Here is an 18,816-nt window from a genome sequence, read left to right as displayed (position 1 = left end):
GTATATTGCATATTAGATGGCTTGGGTGGATTAATTGCCCCTAGAGGTTTAGAGATATTAGTGATGTTTTTGCTTACTTCTGTTTATTTTGATACAGGGTACAGAGTACAGTGCTTACACCATTCACTTACAGGCATCAAATGTCTTAAGACATGCTTCTGGATGAACTGGGAAACATTCTCAGTCTGTATTTAAGCACGAACTGTAATGGCAGAGATCTGGCTACTGTACATGCTGAAGAAATGAGCACAGAAAAGGATCAAGTTGGATGCCAGTCTGTTAGCATCCAGTGCTGTATTGCTGAGGTTGTGTAATGTGAATATGTGGTAACTAACAACGCAAATCAGAGATGATGAGCATATTGAGGGGACTCTCATTTCCACTGGAGAATGGTCTTTGAGACCTGACGTGATAATCCTATTCCCGTGATTCATTTTCTAATGCTGATACAACCAATGATGATGGCACTGTGGGCAATGTGTGAGAGATGCATTTGTTCAGTTGAGCAAGTGGGTTCTTCAGCTGTGGCCCTGGCTGCTGATGGTACCGCTGATGTGTTGGAACATTGCTGAAAACCAGTAATTGTTGACAGACAATTTTTCTGGATGGTGTGAATGATACTGTTTTCTGTTTGTGAGAGCAATAACAAATTACTGTGGGTGAATGAAAGAAAATCTTCAGGAGCTGATGATGATGTTGGGACGGAGTTGTCTGATTGGTTTTTGTAACAATATAATGCTGTTGATGGAGTTTTGGTCTGGAGAAATTGTTGAACTAACAGAATATGCTCTTTAAGCAAGGCAGTTCAGGTTTTTTTGCAGTGTGCCATGTAAGCTTTTCCTTCTGTTTCTGAAAACTTCAGTGACTTTTATCTTCAGCCACTGATTCAGCCAGTAAATTTGCAGTGGCGGCAGCTGCTGCTTTTTTTTTTTGTGTTGGATACTATGTTGTCTTGCTCAGCAAGAATAATTTTAGTTTTTATTTGACAACACTTAAATTTCTCACAAAGCGTTTGCTCAGCTGTAGTGAACTTTCCTGTTAAGTTGATTGCTGATGAACTCCATGTGCAATTTTACCCTTAATTTTTTTTTTTGTCTGTGGGGCCTCAAGCCTATGAGTAGTTGTATGGTGTGGGGGTATTGGAGGGGGCTGAAAAGGGGAAAGCTGGTAATTAAATAATTAAATACACTTTAAGGTGGGAGAAGAGGCATACTGTGCTTGATGCAGCACTTCATTTCTATAGGACTGTGGACTTAGTTCTTAATGGTTGTGTTTCTGTTAGAGGCTTTGTTCTAGTTATGGTAGTTGCTGGGCGGTGAGCTGGAAAAAACTACTTAAATCCCGTTGTGAGGATAAAAGTGTTGTGGTTTAACCCCAGCCAGCAACTAAGCACCAAGCAGCTGCTCACTTACTCCTCCCACCTCCCAGTGGGATGAGGAGAACTGAAAAAAAGAAGTAAAACTTAGGGGTTGAGATAAAAATGGTTTGATAACTAAAATAAAATATAATAATGAAATACAAATAATAACTGTAATGAAAAAGGATTATAACAAAAAAAAGAAAGAGAAATAAAACCCAAGAAAAGACAAGTGATGCACAATGCGGTGGCTTGCTACCTGCTGACCGATGCCCAGCCAGTCCCCGAGTAGTGATCTGCCCCCCTACACTCCAGCCAGCTCCCTCCATGTATACCTCCCTCCCTCCTGTATACTAAGCATGATGTTCTGTGATATGGAATATCCCTTTGGTTAGTTCTGGTCAGCTGTCCTGACCTTGCTCCCTGTGCAGCTTCTTGTGCACCTGCACACTAGCAAAACATGGGAAACTGGGGTTAAGCACTACTTAGCAACATCAGCCTGTTACCAACATTATTCTCACACTAAATCCCAAATGTAGCACTGTACCAGCTACTAGGAAGAAAATTAACTTCATCCCTGATATCAGGACAAATCTTCAATATAGCTTTCTGCTCACACACTAAATATAATGATTAAACACCATGATGGAGTTACATTATTTTAACTTTGCAGTGAGGAAAAAGACTTTCCTGATAACCTAAAATTAAGATGGCTACTGTGGTCATCTTTCTGGAGTGAAGATTGGTGTGCACACCTGTGTGACTGTTTCTTTATCTCTGAGCCTGATCTTGTGGTGTTTTAGCATTCTCCGTAAAAAAGCAGGCCTTGATTCTGCAGAGGTAATTACTTGTGACTAGCTGGAGATCTGGTAATGTCTATATATATTAACACTACAGAGAGTTTTTCAGTGATTCTTAAACATCAGAAGGCAGCTTGTCATCAGGCATTAAACTGCTTAGCTGGTAATAATTAACATATCAATTTTATTTTACAATCACCACTGAAAACTACTATCTCTGTTTAAAGAGACTGTATTTGAAAAAAAAAAAAAAAATTGTAGAATACCAGGTTGGAAGGGACCTCAAGGATCATCTAGTCCAACCTTTCAAGGTAAAAATATAGTTTAAATGATACGGCCCAGCACCCTGTCAGGCTGAGTCTTAAAACTGCCCAATGTAGGGGAATCCACCACTTCCCTTGGGAGATTATTCCAATGTCTGATTGTCCTCATGGTGAAAAAGTTTCTTCTGGAGTCCAGTTGTAATCTCCCAGGAGTAACTTGTATCCACTACCTTTTGTCTTTTCCTGTGACTCCTTGAAAAAAGGGAGTCCCCATCTTCTTGGCAGCCACCCCTTATGTACTGGTACATGGTAATAAGATCTCCCCTAAGCCTTCTCTTTTCAAGGCTGAACAAACTCGGTTTTCTCAGCCTCTCTTCACATGGAAGGTCTTACAGTCCTCTGATCATCTTTGTGGCCCTTCTCTGGACCCTTTCTGGCTTGTCCACATCTTTTTGTATAGCAGGGACCAAAACTGAGTGCAGTACTCAAGGTATGATCTAACCAGCGCTGAGTAGAGCGGGATAATGACATCTTTGTCTCTGCTGGTGATGCCCTTGTTAATGCAACCCAGCATCCTGTTGGCTTTCTTTGCCGCTGCAGCACACTGTTCACTCATGTTAGGCTTGTTCTTCACCAAGACCCCCAGGTCCCCTTCCACAGGGCTGCTCTCCAGCCAGGTGGATCCCAGTCTGAGCTGCATTGCTGGGTTATGTACTCCTAGGTGCAAGACCTTACACTTGTCCTTGTTGAACTTGATAAGGTTCCTGCTAGTCTGCTCTTCCAGCCTGTCCAGGTCTTCCTGGAGGGTGGCTCTCCCTTCTGGAGTGTCAACTACCCCACTCATTCTGGTGTCATCTGCATACTTCATCAGAGTGCTCTTGATCACAACATCCAAATCACTTAAGATGATGTTAAACAGCATTAGGCCCAATTTTGATCCCTTTGACATGGGTCCTGTAACTTGGCCATTCTTGATCCTAGCAGACTTGTGTTCTCCTTTAAATAAGAGTGTTGAGAAGTCTCTAGTGGAACATTGGTTTTGAACTCTGGAATATGTGCCTATTAGATTAGAAGGGATTTATAAAGGGTATAAAAGAAGTGGTTTGTTTTTAAGTGCACTGACACACTTGCACTCATTGCACGGTCATCCAGATCAGTGTTTTGTTGCTGTAGGTAATAGTTTTTATGTAGTAGAGTTATTGCCTCTGTTTCTTAAGATAATGTCTTTATGCAATTTGAAGTGCAGTGTTAGGAGTTTGCCAGAGACAAAGTCTTGTCTGATTGGGCAAATAATGTAAGTAAACTTTCACTGTTACCTTTTGTTCCATTTAAGCTTGCCTCTTGGAGGCCTCAAGAGGTAAAGAAGGGCATTTGACCAGGTGTCAATGTGACCTAAATAACTTTTCAGAATCCTTCCTGAGATTGCCACAGAATAGCGCACTTCAGTGCTGTTCACGTCAGCTGTTCTAGGTACTGGCTTCCTTGGTTCACCATGGTGACTGCTGCCTGGCATAGCAATTGACTGTGTTAGTTTTTCACTAAATAAACTTGTGTAAGACAATAAAGAATGCTGGTCTTGAAATCAGGGCACAAGTAAAAGCTTTGAAAGATGAGCTTGTTTAGAAACATACCAAATGTTTACCTAAAGATGTAGTCAGTAGTCTTAGTGCTTTTCTGTAATACATCAACAAAAAGTATTGTTCTGTCTTGAAGCTGAAGAGTACTCAACAAAATGAAGAGTTGACTGTTAACTGGGGGGGAAAAAAAAAAAAAGGATCTTTGCCTACCCATGTACTTGGAAACCCTTGCGATCGCTGTGTTCTGTTCTTCAAGTGAGATTAGCTACCTCTTAAGGAAGTGAGATGTACATAAGGATGAATGGTGTGATGAAAATTGGTGGCCTGTAATGGTATAAAATGTTCAGAATGTGACATGTGTCTATCCATTAATATGCCATCTTTGGTGTATTTTCTTGCTGAAGAAATAGTAAGCAAGCACCCCAGCACTTCTCTTGATGTCAGGCCTTCATAGTTTACTTGTACAGTAGACAGTCAGATGTGTTAAGGAAATAACAGACCTAATTAGTTCAGTTCTGCACAGTAATCTCTAAATATCTAAAACTATGAACTATGTTACCCGATTTAACCATAACTGCATTTCCACTGTCTAAACTTGACTTTCTGAAATAAATCTTCCTTGGCTCTTGCTCTTTAAACTGAGTTTTACGGTATCAGATACTAGCTGTTATCACTGTACTATAATAATTTTATGCTTTGATTATTGTTTTCCCTTTTTGAGGAGTGGTATTTTATCTTGAAGTCTCCTTGCATGTAAATATTCAACTCATCTTCATCTGAAAGCATATAGTCTTTGACAGATAGCGATTTAAACATTGTTTAAAATTTACAAGCTTTCTACTTGGAAAAAAAATTATAAAATGGAGCGGGTAAGAGCCTCAAGTTGTATGTCTTACTGCACTGTTGAGGACTTAATGCCTCAGTTACAGTTACAAACGTGGGGCCCTGATAGTTTATTTAAAAAAAAAAAAAAAAAAAAAGAATCTGTGAACCAGCTTGGAGAGAGTCTAGTGAGTGTATTCAGAGCTCTAGAAAATGTTCAGAAGGCAGCACTTAATGCTGTTCAGTCAACAGAAGGTCCATGCCTTTAAATGCATAAGAGGTGACAGCAGCAAGGAGGGGTTTGACTCAAGTCCTGAAGGTGTCTGCTAGGCATGCAGATTAAGCTTCCCTGTGCTTTTCTTTCTGGTAGTGATTTCTTCCTGCTCATGCATTGCCCCTTCTGGTGTGCTGGGTCACTTTTTTGTGTGTGAGGATCTCATCTGGATGAAAAAAAACTGAGGAAAACTCTGTTTGACCCAGGTCAGTTCTTGCTCTGTGCACAGTGTCACTGAACAGATGTTAAACTGGCATGATATAGGGAATGGTAAAAGGACAAGCTGTTTCCAGAACAGTTCCTCTAAAACCTATGTGGAAAGATCCATGTGCGTAAGCAGTTGTAGTCTCCTCTTCCACACCCAGCGCTTCTATGTGTGCATGCGCTTTCCTTGCCCATACAAAACAGTAATTTCCCTCTCCCATCTTGGTAATTTGCTTTCTTAATGGTTTTGTAGGATTGGCGGTGGGGGGATGGTGGGTGTTGCTTCTACTGAAACTCCTGCTTAAAAAAAATGCATACAGTGGTGGTGCTGGTTAAGAATGACACAGAATTGTAACAGTCTGAAAATAATACGTTTGGAACAAATGCAGTTTGCTAAAACAAGTGGTTCTTACAGACTACTTTGGCTCAGGGAAACAAACAGCCATTTAATAAAAACATGTCGCTAGAGCTTTTTCATAGCTTCTAATGCACTCCTTGTTTAATGTAAATAGGGGATTGGCTGTAGGCAAATCTGAGGAGCAAAAAATAAAACTTGTTCTTTTTGCTGAAGATGATTTGAAATGTGAGAAACCAGAACACTTTTACAATTCTTTGGTGATGCAAATACATGGATTTAGGGCAGAGAGGTGTGAGAGAGAAGGAGTTACTGCTTGTCTACCCTGTTCTGGGCATTTGGATTTTGTTGTGGGTTTGGGTTGTTTGGTTTTCTTTGGAGGCCTGTTTTAGAAAAGCTGAAAATCTGTGGAACACTTCAAGGAAAAGTAGTGAAATTACAGGAATAATACGCTGGTTGTGCGAAGTTATGTTAGTTGTTCAAAATGCTTTACCAACTCAAGTGGAACCATTTTGTTTCAAAACTATATAGATTTAACTAAATGTAACAATGCTATTCGCTTAGTAGATTGAAGTGTCACGGTAGTTCTCGGAGCTCTCTGTAGAAATGCTATAGCTTATATTAAATAGATGTAAATATTTGCATACAATTTCGGTTCTACAGTTCTTTGCATTGGTTTCTTTGCTTTTTCAGAGAGGTCAGTGGGCCAAGAGCATACCATGCAAATGAATCCTTCTAATCTACCTGTTTGGCAGTATAATCTAATAACACATGTATGCTTAATTCAGAATTTGTCTTGTGACACTTAAAAGTGCAAAATAATGGATAATCTCTAGATCTTTTAAAGTATAAGATAAAGGTAGCTGAAATGGTTACTTGCTTCTCTATAATATATTTTTTGAAATACAAAAGGTGTTTTTAAGAGCTTCTGGTGTCATTGAGACAAATGAACAAAATTAATTTCAGAGGGTGTCTTTAATTTCTTGGTGGTAGATGTTCCACCTTCATTAACAATTAGGGTTTTTTAAAAAACGTTTATTATTGATTTAAAAAGAATACTTAAAATTCTGATTGTGGTAAATTGGGAGCTTAATTTACAAGGCTGTTACTCTGCAAATAGTGTTTTGTGTAGATAATGAAGAATGAAACAGCCAGATTTACAGATCTTGCTGGGACTTTGTGCTAGGTTGAAGTTTGTTTGAATTTGGAGACCTTTTTTGGTGTAGAAAGAAGAAAAAAAAAAAAAAAACAACCCAAACTTTGTTCTCACTCTGAAGTACATGACTTTCCATCTTTTTAGCTCTTTGACTCCTTGTGGGAAGAGGTGAGAGTGGGTACCAGTACAAACAAAGGCTTGGGGAATGTGTGGCTGTAGAGTGGTGAGGGGCCTGTGACCACGACCCTTTTTGGTTGCAGCTGTTAGTCTGCACATTAGTTGTAACTTAAGTTGTACCTGAGTGGTAAGGTTGTATAGTATATCCCTACAGAGAATAAAAATCAGCATTATGTATTCCTTGATCCCCAGTTTTCTCATAATGCTTCAGTATTTCTAGTTTATGTAATCTGTTAGACTGATTTTTGACTGTCAGTTTTGTTGCTGTACATAAATACAGCTTTAAGGATGGGATCTGTACTTTAATGTCTTTTAATGGATCACCAAAGCCATTAACCTTGTAAGGCTCTTAATGGAAATCACTTCCATTTCAGGATGTAATCACCTGCTTGCCGGGAGGTTGAGAAGTAAGTTGATTGTTGCAGGCAAATAAATGTAAGAAAAATGGCATTAAATATGTACTTGTTGCTATTTAATGCTCATTAGATAGATGTGTGAGACTTGGCTTAGGGTGCAGCATTCTGAAGACCACTGGAGTGACTCATTCATGGCCATGAATGTCAGTACAGTGATATATTCAGATTGTTTATTTTTTGCTTATATATGGGCACAAAATACTGTATTAAGTTATGATGTGTATTTGTTGTGCCTCTTGTGCTTTGCAAGTCTATTTGAACTATATATTAGCTTAAAATATTCTCGTTGCATGCATACTAATGTGAATGCAGCTGATCTGAACCATTCAGTGAGGGGAAACCTTACACCTGAGTGGATTAAGTAAAGCGTAGAATCTAGATCTGCAGCTGCAGTGTGACGTAAATGGTATGAGAGGATTTAACTAGTTCTTTGGGCTCCAAGCTTTGAGAAGAGGCAGTATTAGATGGTCAGAGTACGGTGAATGGGGTAGGGTGTGAAGTCAGCCAATGCAGAGACTAAATGCACGGATAAGAGTAAAAGGAAAACTGGACAGACCTCCACAGGTCTAGTCTCCAGACAGTGGACTAAAGGGCTCTGAGTCCCTTCAGTTTGCTAAAGGGAAGTGTAAATAACGTCTTGATTATATGTTACAGGTAATTTCACAGTGTGGGTGTTCAGACATGAAGAAGATGTGGAATTAGAAAGCACTTCAGAATGACCAAAAAGGCATGACATTGAAGGGCTGGAAATCTTCATTAAAGAAATGAAATAGGGTGTTCTGCAATAGGGAATGTGATTAATAAATCGCTTTCTGAGGAGTTGGTAAGTCTCTAAAAAGAGATTTAAAAAAAAAAAAAAAAAATTGTTTGGGTCTCAGAAAAAGTTAATGGGTTAAAGGTTTTTGTGTTTTGAGTAGAATAGAGATGGTGAGCTGACTTAACATGCTGCATTTTTTTTATTCCTGGCCTTGGAGGAAGGTTTAAAAGGAGGATTTAAAGGTAGCTCATTAGTCATCATGGGGGAGGAGTACTGACCTCAACCTGCTTAAATGCACTGCAGCTCTGTGTTAAGACAACTGTGTCAAACTTCAGTGCTTCAGCTGATTATCTGCTTTATAGTCCTGATATATTTCAGGTTTTAGCCTGTGTTTAGTCTTATCTAAAACATTTGGTCATAGCTGAAAGTTAAATTGAGGTTGATTAGTTGGATAGCTTGGGAACTAAGAGAATCTGTTTCTTTTAAGTGTCATGTTCACATGCTCAGTGTTGAACTGGTTGTCAGGTTTTAACTCATAAAGGATGTTTTTTTCTTCCTGGCACTTCTGTCAACAGAAGGATACTTTTTTTTTTTGCTTCCTACTGCAGTTTAAAGCATGAAATTTCTGGGATTATCATTTATTTAAACAGTTCACGTGTGTTGCAGGGGTAATGACGGCCTATTTTGGTTTTTTGCCTGTGAGCTACATGGTGTAAAATGTATAGGGGATCAAACTAGAAGATTTTTGTATCTCTTCTGGTTTTAAACTTCCTGACATTATAATGCCATAATATGTGCTTTCAGATGCATTTGGTTTTAATAAGGCAGCCTCCATCTCCTGATTTAAGGTGAGTTTTTGAGCATGTTGTGCTGAGTGTAGCAAGTATCCTGTAGAGTGCATTCAGAATACAGAGGCTGACAGTCTGCAGCCCTGTTTGTGCTTGCATTTTGTTTACATGGGGAGAGAGGAAAGGAAAAATGCTTCATAGAAGTTGTCTTCTAATAGTAACACTTTAACTTTGTGAACAGCAAAATGCTGTGAATGAAATGCTGTATTTCTCTTTCTAGATTTAAGAAGGCTAAAGCTTCACTAGAACTGTAACTAGAATGGATAGTTACTTTAAAGCTGCAGTCTGTGACTTGGACAAACTACTTGATGAATTTGAACAGAATACAGGTGAGTTCCTGTGCTGCCTTGTTCTCCAGCATAATAATATTGGTCAAATGATGCTTGCCATGGAGTTTGAAAGTAACATATGCTAAAGAAAAGCTTGTATTGATGAATAGGTGGGATTTAGAGGGAGTGCACGGTGGAAAGAGAGGAGTTTGATAAACTTTGCTTTTGATTTTTTGCTTAAAATAGATGAATATGACTGCTACAGAACACCTCAAAATGCATATGACTCAAAACACCATTCGCTTTCTTCAGTCCTGGATTGCTTACAACAAGTATACCCAACGCCAAAACAGCAAGAGTTTGCGAACAATTGTACTTCATCAGAAGAAGTCTCTCTAGCTAGCCACGTTGGAACAAGTGAAGCACTTCTGTGTTACTCACCACAAAATGAGAAGAACATTGCTGGACCTGATCTTTTGTCCACTGTGGACAGTGGTTCCTTAAATGAAATTCAGGCTTCAAACCTGGGAAGGTGTAGTATACCTGTGTGTGATCTTGTTAATGACACAGGTAACTCAATCCACTCAGTGGCTGCTCTTGAAGATGCTCAAAAGTTGCAGTCAGTTGACTTCCAGTACAGTGAAGGTTTGGTTGGCTTTGGCATACCTTGCATACCTGTTCCTACTTTTGCGTCGCCTGCTGGTTGCAGTGGTGTTTCAAGTACAGAGCAGAGTTGTGGGGACTTAACGCTACAAGATTCAGGACCTCTTAAAAGAGAGGAGATTAATCATTTAGCTTTAAAATCAGACAGTTGGGCTACAGCAAAGATCTTGGATCCATGTGATGATCAACACAGGACAGAATCTGTGAAGTGCAATGAAGTATTTGATCAGCTTGAACAAACTGCTTGCCTTAATACTGCATGTGTCCCTGAAACATCAGAGAATTCAAATGCGTATAGTCGCAAAGACGAGAAAGCATTTGAAGAACTGCCTTGTGAACCACAAGATGAAAGTGCATGCTCTGCAGTAAGCAAAGAGGTGTGTGGAAGAAATGCGATAGAAAAGGGAGACTCAAAAGACAAGCTTAACATTGAATCCATGCCTTCAGATCTGCCAGAGAGGCCTCAGTTGCGCAAAAGCCATGCAACATCACCTGGAAATTGTGTTTTACCAGACTACTCATGTCAAACCGGAGCTAAAGTAGAAGTGGAAAGGGAAATCGCAGAAGAGAATGTAAATAATGAAGAACTTAACAGCAGTGAAATACTAAACACTCTTTCAACTTCGTGTATTTCAGTTGAGGATGTCCAGACCTCGCTGCCATGTCTTCCACTTCCTGTATCTATATGTGATTCATTAGCTGAAACAGAAGAAAAAGCTAATCTTCTACCTCAAAATGAAATGGCAGAGGTTATTAGTGATATTTTAGCTGTTCATTCTGGGAAGTCTAACACTGATCTCTCTGGTAGGGCATCCTGCGAAAACACTGACTTGCATGAACAGGAAGGATATGTAACTAAAATCAATGACAGTACTATGGAAAAAAGTACAGATGGAGAGAAGTACGATACTGAGAATGTAACTGATGACAGTGATTCTCAGCAAATCGAAGCTTTTGCTTCTGCCTTACTAGAATATGAAGATGAGCCATATAGTATGGGTATAGAATCTTATTACGATGAAGGTATGAGCCCAGTTATGGCTGACTTCACTGTTGAGGAGAATGTTATTAAAGGTGATACTCTGATAAGTGATGCTGAGCTTGATGATTTCTTGTATGGACTAAGTCTTCAGTCCAACGTGTTGAAGTCTTCAGACGATAGTAACTTAGTGGAAGCTGATGCAGATGAAGGGAATTTAACAAATGTGAACAACCTGGATTTCACAGAGGTCACTGAAGAACGTATGCAAGCAAAAGTGGAGGAGATAATGAGCATTAATAGTGATCTTAAAGTATTTCTTAGTGCCAGTGAATCAGAATCTGCAACAGAAGAGACTATGTCTCATATTCAGGATGTGACTGAGAGTGGTAGTGAAGCGCTAGTTTCTAATGTTTGTATTGAGGGTGCAAGACCAAAGTGGTTGCTTGGCCTTTCCCAAGGAGCTGTTGATCAGAGACAACTGAATAGAACAGATGTACTTGAGAGAGAAAACGAGGAAGCCCAGTCTATTATCCCAGAAGTTCCCCTCTCGGGCACCAGCGTAAATGTTGGTAAAAATTCTGACCCTGTGCGCTCTGAGGAAAGCAGCTCTGAAACTGGACGAAATCAAACATCTGAAAAGATAGACTCACTTAAAATACCTGCAGCTCTGTCACGGAAACAACCATTGTGGGTTCCTGATTCAGAGGCACCCAACTGCATGAACTGCCAAGTCAAGTTCACGTTTACAAAAAGACGACATCACTGTCGTGCATGTGGAAAGGTAAGTTATTGGAGAGGGGTCCTGTGTAACTGAAAGCAAGTGAATCCTAATTTCAGGGATAACCAAAATACAGAAGGGAAAGAACACTGACAGAATTTTTTTTTTTAATTACTTTTTATTTTTCCTTCACAGAAACTTAAACACTGTTGGAAGAGATGGGTATTAATTAAGAAATGTATGACTTTTTTGTGAAAATGGTTAAAGGGAAGTACAGAGACTGTTCTTAATTTATCTTCCATTAGTGGCTAGGCTAATGTGTTTTGCATAGAACAAGGAAGACAAGGCAGTGGACTACTTCATAGTAGTCATAGTGAATCAGCTTTTTGCTCAGTTAAGTGTAAGTACTTAAGCTTAAAAAAAAAGAGGTAATGATGATGATCAGGATTCAGATAAGTAGATAAGTGGTTATACTAGCTGTAAAACAGTGTCCATGAATCTGGAAGGATTGCATTCTTTGAGGAGCCAGCAGTACCAATGCAAAGGATTTATAGCCTGAATCTATCCTGCAGTGTGTTTAGATGTATAATTTTCCAGGGGAGGATAATCTCAAGGGAAAAGAGTGCTACTTTTGTGGGGTGAATGGTAGTCACCAACTAAGCAAGTAATTTGTAGAACTTTTTCCACCCTGTGGTCTTCTGCAGTGAGTAAATAATGTCAAAGCTTATTCGTAATCCAGAATTCCGTTATGAGCTACTGTGGTTTACATACTAGTGTGAAAATGGAAATACTAACAATACTAATGAACTTGCTTTTCAGTGTCCTTCTGTAAGCTTTACAGATGAGGAGATATAGCAAAGACTAACATCAGTACTTACTAACTTTTTGCATCCCCAGTGTTGAGAGGCATCTGGAGAAGCTTGGTGATTTTTCCCAGGATGCCTCTTCTAGCACTGCGTATTCAAAGCATAGTACCTGTTTACTTCAGCTACAGTGTGAGCTAAAATGTAAGTCTGAATTTGGGTGCCAAGAAAATTAAGAGTTCATTTTGACAACCTAGAAGTCATTGAACTTAATCACTTGGCAGAATATCCTGTTACAGTTTTGCAACAGTTTAAAACACAGTTCTCTAGAGTGGGTTTTCTTTTAGTCAGAAGACCGACTTCAAGTTCCTGTTTACATTAGCTGTGAAATTTCTTGGGTCTTGTCTAGAGATGTTGATAAAAGCACACGTCACTGCCCAGTCCTGTTTAGCAACACTATCAGCTGATGATTGTAGTCTTGTGTGTTAACAGAGGGATTTTTAGCAAAAGAACAGTGTAATTAGAGGAGCATCACAAGGCATGTTTGGGAGAATGAGTGAAGGCAATATAGACTATCTAAACTGTATGGATACTGGAGTGCTATGCAGTTTTAACTATGTCATAGCCTTTTTGAATGTGCACCAGCTTAACTTTTTGCCTTGTAAGACTTTTTGTCTTTTTAATAGCAGCTTTTTGTCTTAAAAAAAAACCCCAAACATTTCTTGTGGACATGTTGTGTGTTATGTTTTCAACCACTTAATGAGAAACCAGTAGGAATTAACAGTTGTCCTTTGTGGACTATTCTGGTGTTGTGGATGAGTGTTTTAGATCACTTAAAGAATTTGTAGAAGTGCAACTTAGAGTTCGATGGCGAGGTGCACTCTTACTACTTACTGTATGGAGGATATACACAGGGAAAAATCAAGTTAGAATCTATTTGGAATGATTTGCAAGATATGAAAAGGTAAGGGAGACCCTCCCGTTGAGTCACGAGGGTCACAGTGCACCCCCTTGTTTTCTAAACTCCTTCTCAGAGAGGAGTCTAGGTGCAGCTGAATCCACTTCTAGTCCCAGACTTGGTCAATGGTTTAGGGCTAAAGGATTATATGTGTTTAGGGCTAAGGGATTGTGTGTTCACTCAATCCTTTACATCATTTAGCTAAGTTTTCAAAGTTTCAGCATGGTTAGTCCCAGTTCACTTACTTTCCATCTGGGCATCTAGTGATAGTTTGCTCAGAAGTTTGAACTCTTCAGTCCAGGCACCCAGTGGTAGTTCACTCCAAAGTTCGAATCCTAGGTTTCCTGAAGCAGACTCTCAGGCATCGAATTTTATAAAAACAAATAGTTTGAGTGGTGCAGCTCAGCAGGGAGTCTCTGGAGAGGGGTCCCCCAAAGGGACCTGGAAAAGGAGGGAGGAGCCAACTAGACAAAGAAATCCCTTGGCAATTACACCTTTGCAGACTATTCACCTGCTGCTCATGCGACAGTTCAGTCCAATAGTAATATTTGAGTTTGGAGTCTTGTTCCTCACTGGGTCGGAAAAATGATTCTGCTCTGACTTCTTCTGACTCCTTGTTGAATTACTTCACTGTCTCCAGACAGGCTGTTACCTTGTCTGGTTGCACCTGCTGTTGATGGTTGTAGCCTTGAAGCCTCTTTCTGATTTATGCAGGTTCTGGAGGCCCCCATTTTGACTAAGTAGGTATGTGTTCAGTAAACCTCAGTAGAAATGTACAGCTTCTAGTCTAAGGCTTCATCAAATCTAGCTACTTGTGCTAAGTAAATAAATCTAAACAAACGGGATACTAAGTCACGCAACATTACAACTCTTAAGTGATTCATTCTATTGAAAACTTACTTAAGCTAAATGACTAGTATCTCTTAATGTTGAGAGGCATCCCTGCTCAAGGGAAGAGTTGCCTGGCGTGCAGTCCAGTTGCCATCCAGGGAGAACTCGGATTGGCCTCATCCAGTGATCTATCGTTGCTAAGAGGTCTTGTTGCTGGAGATCACCACCACACTGCCTAGCAGGGAAGGCTCAAAGAAGGCTCACTCTAGGCTGTCATACCATATTTATGGGATAAAGTGGTTGGCTCGCAGGCAAATTATGAGACTGCTTGAACCCCCAGCTGTCTGTTTGATCTACTCTTTTGTGGATATCCTAGAGGAGTTTTTGGCCCAGCTATGGGTCAGGCCACTTTGGAGCCAACCAAACTGCTCTTGATTTGGTTAATGGGGGTTGAGTGCATCTGTCACATCTGGAAGACAATTGTGTAGTTTTCATGGGGCCCTGCAGCTTTGTTATCAATGAAAATGGCAACACTTGTGGCTTCTGGCTTCTGTGCTGGAGGATAGTGCGAGGTTAGTGGTACCTGCTTTCTCACCCATCTGGAACACTTGTGGGGCCAAATAACTGCAGTTTTCTTTGTTTTGGTGTTTGTCTCTTGTTGTGGTACCCTTCCTCTTCCTGGCTCAACCAGAATAAATTTTTCTGCTCAGGAGCCTGGTCATCTCCTTTCACCTGTTACATTACCTGTCCCTTAGTTTGTCTCCACCTGTTGTCTCCTGTGCATTAGGATTAAGCTGACCCCTCTGTTGTGGGTCTCAGTGGCACCAAGCGTAAGAGGAGAATACCAATTGCAAAGGATTATACTGCTTAGCGTTTGAAGCCCTGAGATAGATTGTAGCTGATAAGCAATTAATCTTCACCAGTTACATTCTTAACATTGTTAATGAGCATGTGCATTTTCAGTTGAGGTGAATTACCTTTGACACTAATGCTGAAGCAATTGGAATAGTTTCTTTTTTAAGCTCACATTCCACCAAAGGAGTATTACTGTTTTTACAGTGACTTTTCCTAGCTAAAAGAGTTCATGTCTAATAACTTAATTTTTTTTCTCTGTCAGTACTGTTTGGGTGGGTTTTTTCCCCTTGATCCACTTGTTTTCCTGGAGAAAATTAAGAGTAGCAGAAGAGTTTTAGTGTTCTTTCCATTTAGTTAACTCTTGTCAGTGGTAGAAGATTTCTGTCAGACAGAGGTTTTGAAAGATACCTTTTGTAAGGGCTAATACTCATTCTAGAGTTTGCATATAGCTAAAAATAGTGGGACTCTAAGAAAACTTGCAAATCGCCCTTGAAGGAACATAAGGGAAAAGTGAGAAAAGCACCAGATATTTATGCAAGCTCTTGCAGAAAACAGCTTTACTAGAGATATAATTATTTGAATGGGGTTGTGCAGATGTAGTCCAGGATAAAGAGGTGCACTTTTTCCCCATCTTTGCTCTAAAAATAGACAGGGTATGTTACCTGTTGAGTAGAAGAGTATATTCTATTCTTTCAAAGCAGTCTTCAGCAAGCTTTTAAAATGCTTTGCTGAAGGGAGCTAGTAACATTAGGACATCTATGCTTATTCTTTCTGACAGAGTTGGGGAGCCTACTTAGCCAACATAGTTCCTGAGCCAGCATTAATAAATAACTTGGGAAGCAGTGAGCTCTGGCTTCAGTAGTTGTCAATGAGGTAGAAAAGGCAGCTTGGAATTTCATAACAAACTCTTAAGGCTGGTTGTGGAGAGACTTGGTGCACTGCACAGTGCTGCGAGCTCAGTGGATAAGGAATGGCTCTTTGCTGGTATGAGACTAGACAGTTCTCATCGTTACCTGAATCCTAATGGGAAATTGCAACAGTTATCTTTGGGGTAATACTAAAGCAGTAAAGCAAATCTGACCCAAATCTGGGATTCAGTCCTTGTTCCTATTGCTGTTGTTTAGTGTAAAATAATTATGGGATTAACAGAAGTAGGAATGAATTTGAGAATAGATGGTGCCACCTGGAATTCTTTTCATCACTCCAGATAAGAACTTTGATATGATATAATTTGTGTCCTCCTTGTTGCTGCTCTTTGTTGTTTGTGGATTGTGGCTTTTGGTTTTCTTATCTGAAGGTTTCTTTTGTGCGAGGTTAAGATACAGGCTTGAATATCAGGCCGCAGAGGGTTTAGAATCATGCAAATGTGTTTCTTTGAAGAGTTTTCTAATTGCTGCTCAATTGTATACCAGCTGCTTCCAGCTACAATGTTAAAAAATATTAAAATAATCCAATTTTAGCTGTGTTTGTGGGCACCTGGCCTTAGGTGATTAGATCTACTCACAGTGAGAAATGTTAGGTGCTGCTCCATTTCGCCCCTGAATGTGAGACTTAGTGGCAAGAGCTGAGTGCTTAGCTGTGTAATGTGGGCATTCCTGGCTGTGTGTGGAAGGTTGGTTTGTAGACATCTGAGGATTGCTTTGGTCCCGAAGTACTTGACAAATTTCGAAAGGTTATGGTATGGATAGGTTGTGGTGCAGTTCTGGGGAACAGGATTGGAAGAACCCCTGATCAGAAGCGAACTTGGCAGACTTTGTAGTTTGGCCCAAACTGTGGAGACTTTGAGATTCTTAATCATAGCATCACAGAATGGTTTTGGTTGGCAGGGACCTTTAAAAATCACCTAGTTCCAACCCCCTTGCCATGGCAGGGACATCTCTCACTAGACCAGGTTGCTCGAAGCCCCATCCAGCCTGGCCTTGAACACTGCCAGGGAGGGGGCAGCCACAGTTTCTTTGGGCAACCTGTGCCAGTGTCTCACCACCCTCATGGTAAAAAAAAAAAAAAAAAATTATTCCTTATATCCAATCGAAATCTCCCCTCTTTCAGTTTAAAACTGTTGCCCTTCGTCCTGCCAGCTCACTCCCTGATAAAGATCCCTTCCCACCTTTCCTGCAGGCCCCCTTTAGTCACTGGAATGCTGCTATAAGGTCTCCCAGATCCTTCTCTTCTCCAGGCTGAACAACCCCCAACACTCTTGGCCTGTCTTCACATGGGAGGTGCTCCAGCCCCCTGAGCATATTCATGGACTCCTCTGGACCTGCTTGAGCAGGTCCATGTCCTTATGGTGCGGGGCCCAGAGCTGGACAGGGTAAAAGCCTTTTTAATAACAGTGTCTTTAGTCTAGTACTTTCCCTCCTCCCTGAACAGAAATCTATTGTAAGATACATATGCTAAAGCTCTTTTTCTCCTTACTTACACATTTGAAAATGCATATGTGTGCTTTATATAGTGCAATCTGCTTTAGTAAAAGGAGTAAATAATAATAAGAACTTAATTCAGGAAATACTGGGATTTTGTCTATAGTATTTAATTCAGTCCTTTTCTGATTCAGGTTTTTTGTGGTGGCTGTTGCAAACGAAAATGCAAACTACAGTACATGGACAAGGAAGCAAGAGTCTGTACTCGCTGTTATGATGATATTAATAAAGGTAAGAAGGTTTTTTGAGTAACTGCAGTAATCATTAAAGAAAAGGAAAATCGTTAAAGAGCTAGCATCTCTTTAACCTTTATTCTTTTTGAAAGCGTCTTTAGTTTAATTCGTGTATGTTTTGCTGTTTCCGAGTGTCCTGGTTTCAGCTGGGATAGAACTAATTTTCCTTCTTTGTAGCTAGAATAGTGCTGTGTTTGGATTCTGTATGGGATTTGGTACAAAAAGAATGCTGATAATATACCAACGTTTTTAGTTGTTGCTAGGAAATAAAGGAGGTTTCAACTTCCCATGTCTTGCTAGTGGGCAGGTGCCCTAGAAGCTGAGAGGGAGCATGGCCAGAGCAAATGGACCCAAACTGGCCAATGGAACATCCCATACCATACATGTCATGCTCAGTATATAGATGAGCGTGAGCCAGGAAGCTCTCTGTCTTCCAGGCTTGAGATTTTGGGATTTTCCCCTCTGGAATTGCCAACCAGGAGCGAGCTGGGCCTCGGTTGGTTGGTGGTGAGCATTTGCATTGTGTATCACTCGTTTGTATATTCTGTTATTGCTATTATTATAATTATTATTTTAATTTTATTTATTTCAATTATTAAATTGGTTTTAACTCAACCAATGAGTCTTCTTACCTCTATCCTTCCAATTCTCGTTCCCCCATTCCCCAGGGCAGGCAGAGGGTGAGCAAGTGGCTGTGTCATGTTTGGCTGATGGCTGGATTCAAACCATGACACTGAGCTGGAGGGAGGAAGAGAATAATTGTACCTCTTAGTTGGATTTAAGTTCTTATTTTGAACTTTGAATAGCAAACTGGTTATTTTTTATTTTGAAAAAAAGTGGGTTTGAACTCCGTAGGACTAAAAGTAAATTTACGCTCTTGGGTCATCTGTGGCAGGAGTTTAGCAAAAGTGATCCTCTCTCCACAGTAGTCTTCTATTTCTTTAAAGGCCATATGCCTGCTTGTTCTCCCATGTTATTTGCCCATTTTATGTAGCTTTCTGTCCTGATATTTTTACAAGTCACTTAATGTACTACAGTAATTGAATCATAAGATAACCTTTTCTTAACTAAAGCATGG

The 18,816-nt window shown here is 40.0% G+C and overlaps 1 protein-coding gene across 5 annotated transcripts in view; it reads left to right on the top strand.

The window, feature by feature from the left end:
* Positions 1-5,270: 5,270 nt before the first annotated feature.
* The window catches only part of ZFYVE16 (zinc finger FYVE-type containing 16), a 29,672-nt gene continuing 16,126 nt past the window's right edge, over positions 5,271-18,816 (top strand). For 3 of the 5 annotated variants that reach the window (XM_086480505.1, XM_086480503.1, XM_086480506.1), the window contains exons 1-6: positions 5,271-5,299; positions 7,360-7,392; positions 8,056-8,224; positions 9,227-9,335; positions 9,522-11,701; positions 17,640-17,736. In XM_086480505.1, coding sequence (XP_086336631.1) covers positions 9,266-9,335; positions 9,522-11,701; positions 17,640-17,736 — 2,347 coding nt within the window. In that variant the 5' untranslated portion in view covers positions 5,271-5,299; positions 7,360-7,392; positions 8,056-8,224; positions 9,227-9,265. Of the gene's footprint in view, positions 5,300-7,347; positions 7,393-8,055; positions 8,225-8,971; positions 9,007-9,226; positions 9,336-9,521; positions 11,702-17,639; positions 17,737-18,816 lie in introns of those variants that run through there. The other 2 variants (XM_086480504.1, XM_009962184.2) reach the window with 2 other exon arrangements.

This window comes from Leptosomus discolor, chromosome Z (genome assembly GCF_034619465.1).
Source record: "Leptosomus discolor isolate bLepDis1 chromosome Z, bLepDis1.hap2, whole genome shotgun sequence".
NCBI classification, from domain to species: Eukaryota; Metazoa; Chordata; class Aves; order Leptosomiformes; family Leptosomidae; genus Leptosomus; species Leptosomus discolor.
Note: the sequence above shows the minus strand (reverse complement) of the source record. Positions and strands in the feature narration are given on the sequence as shown.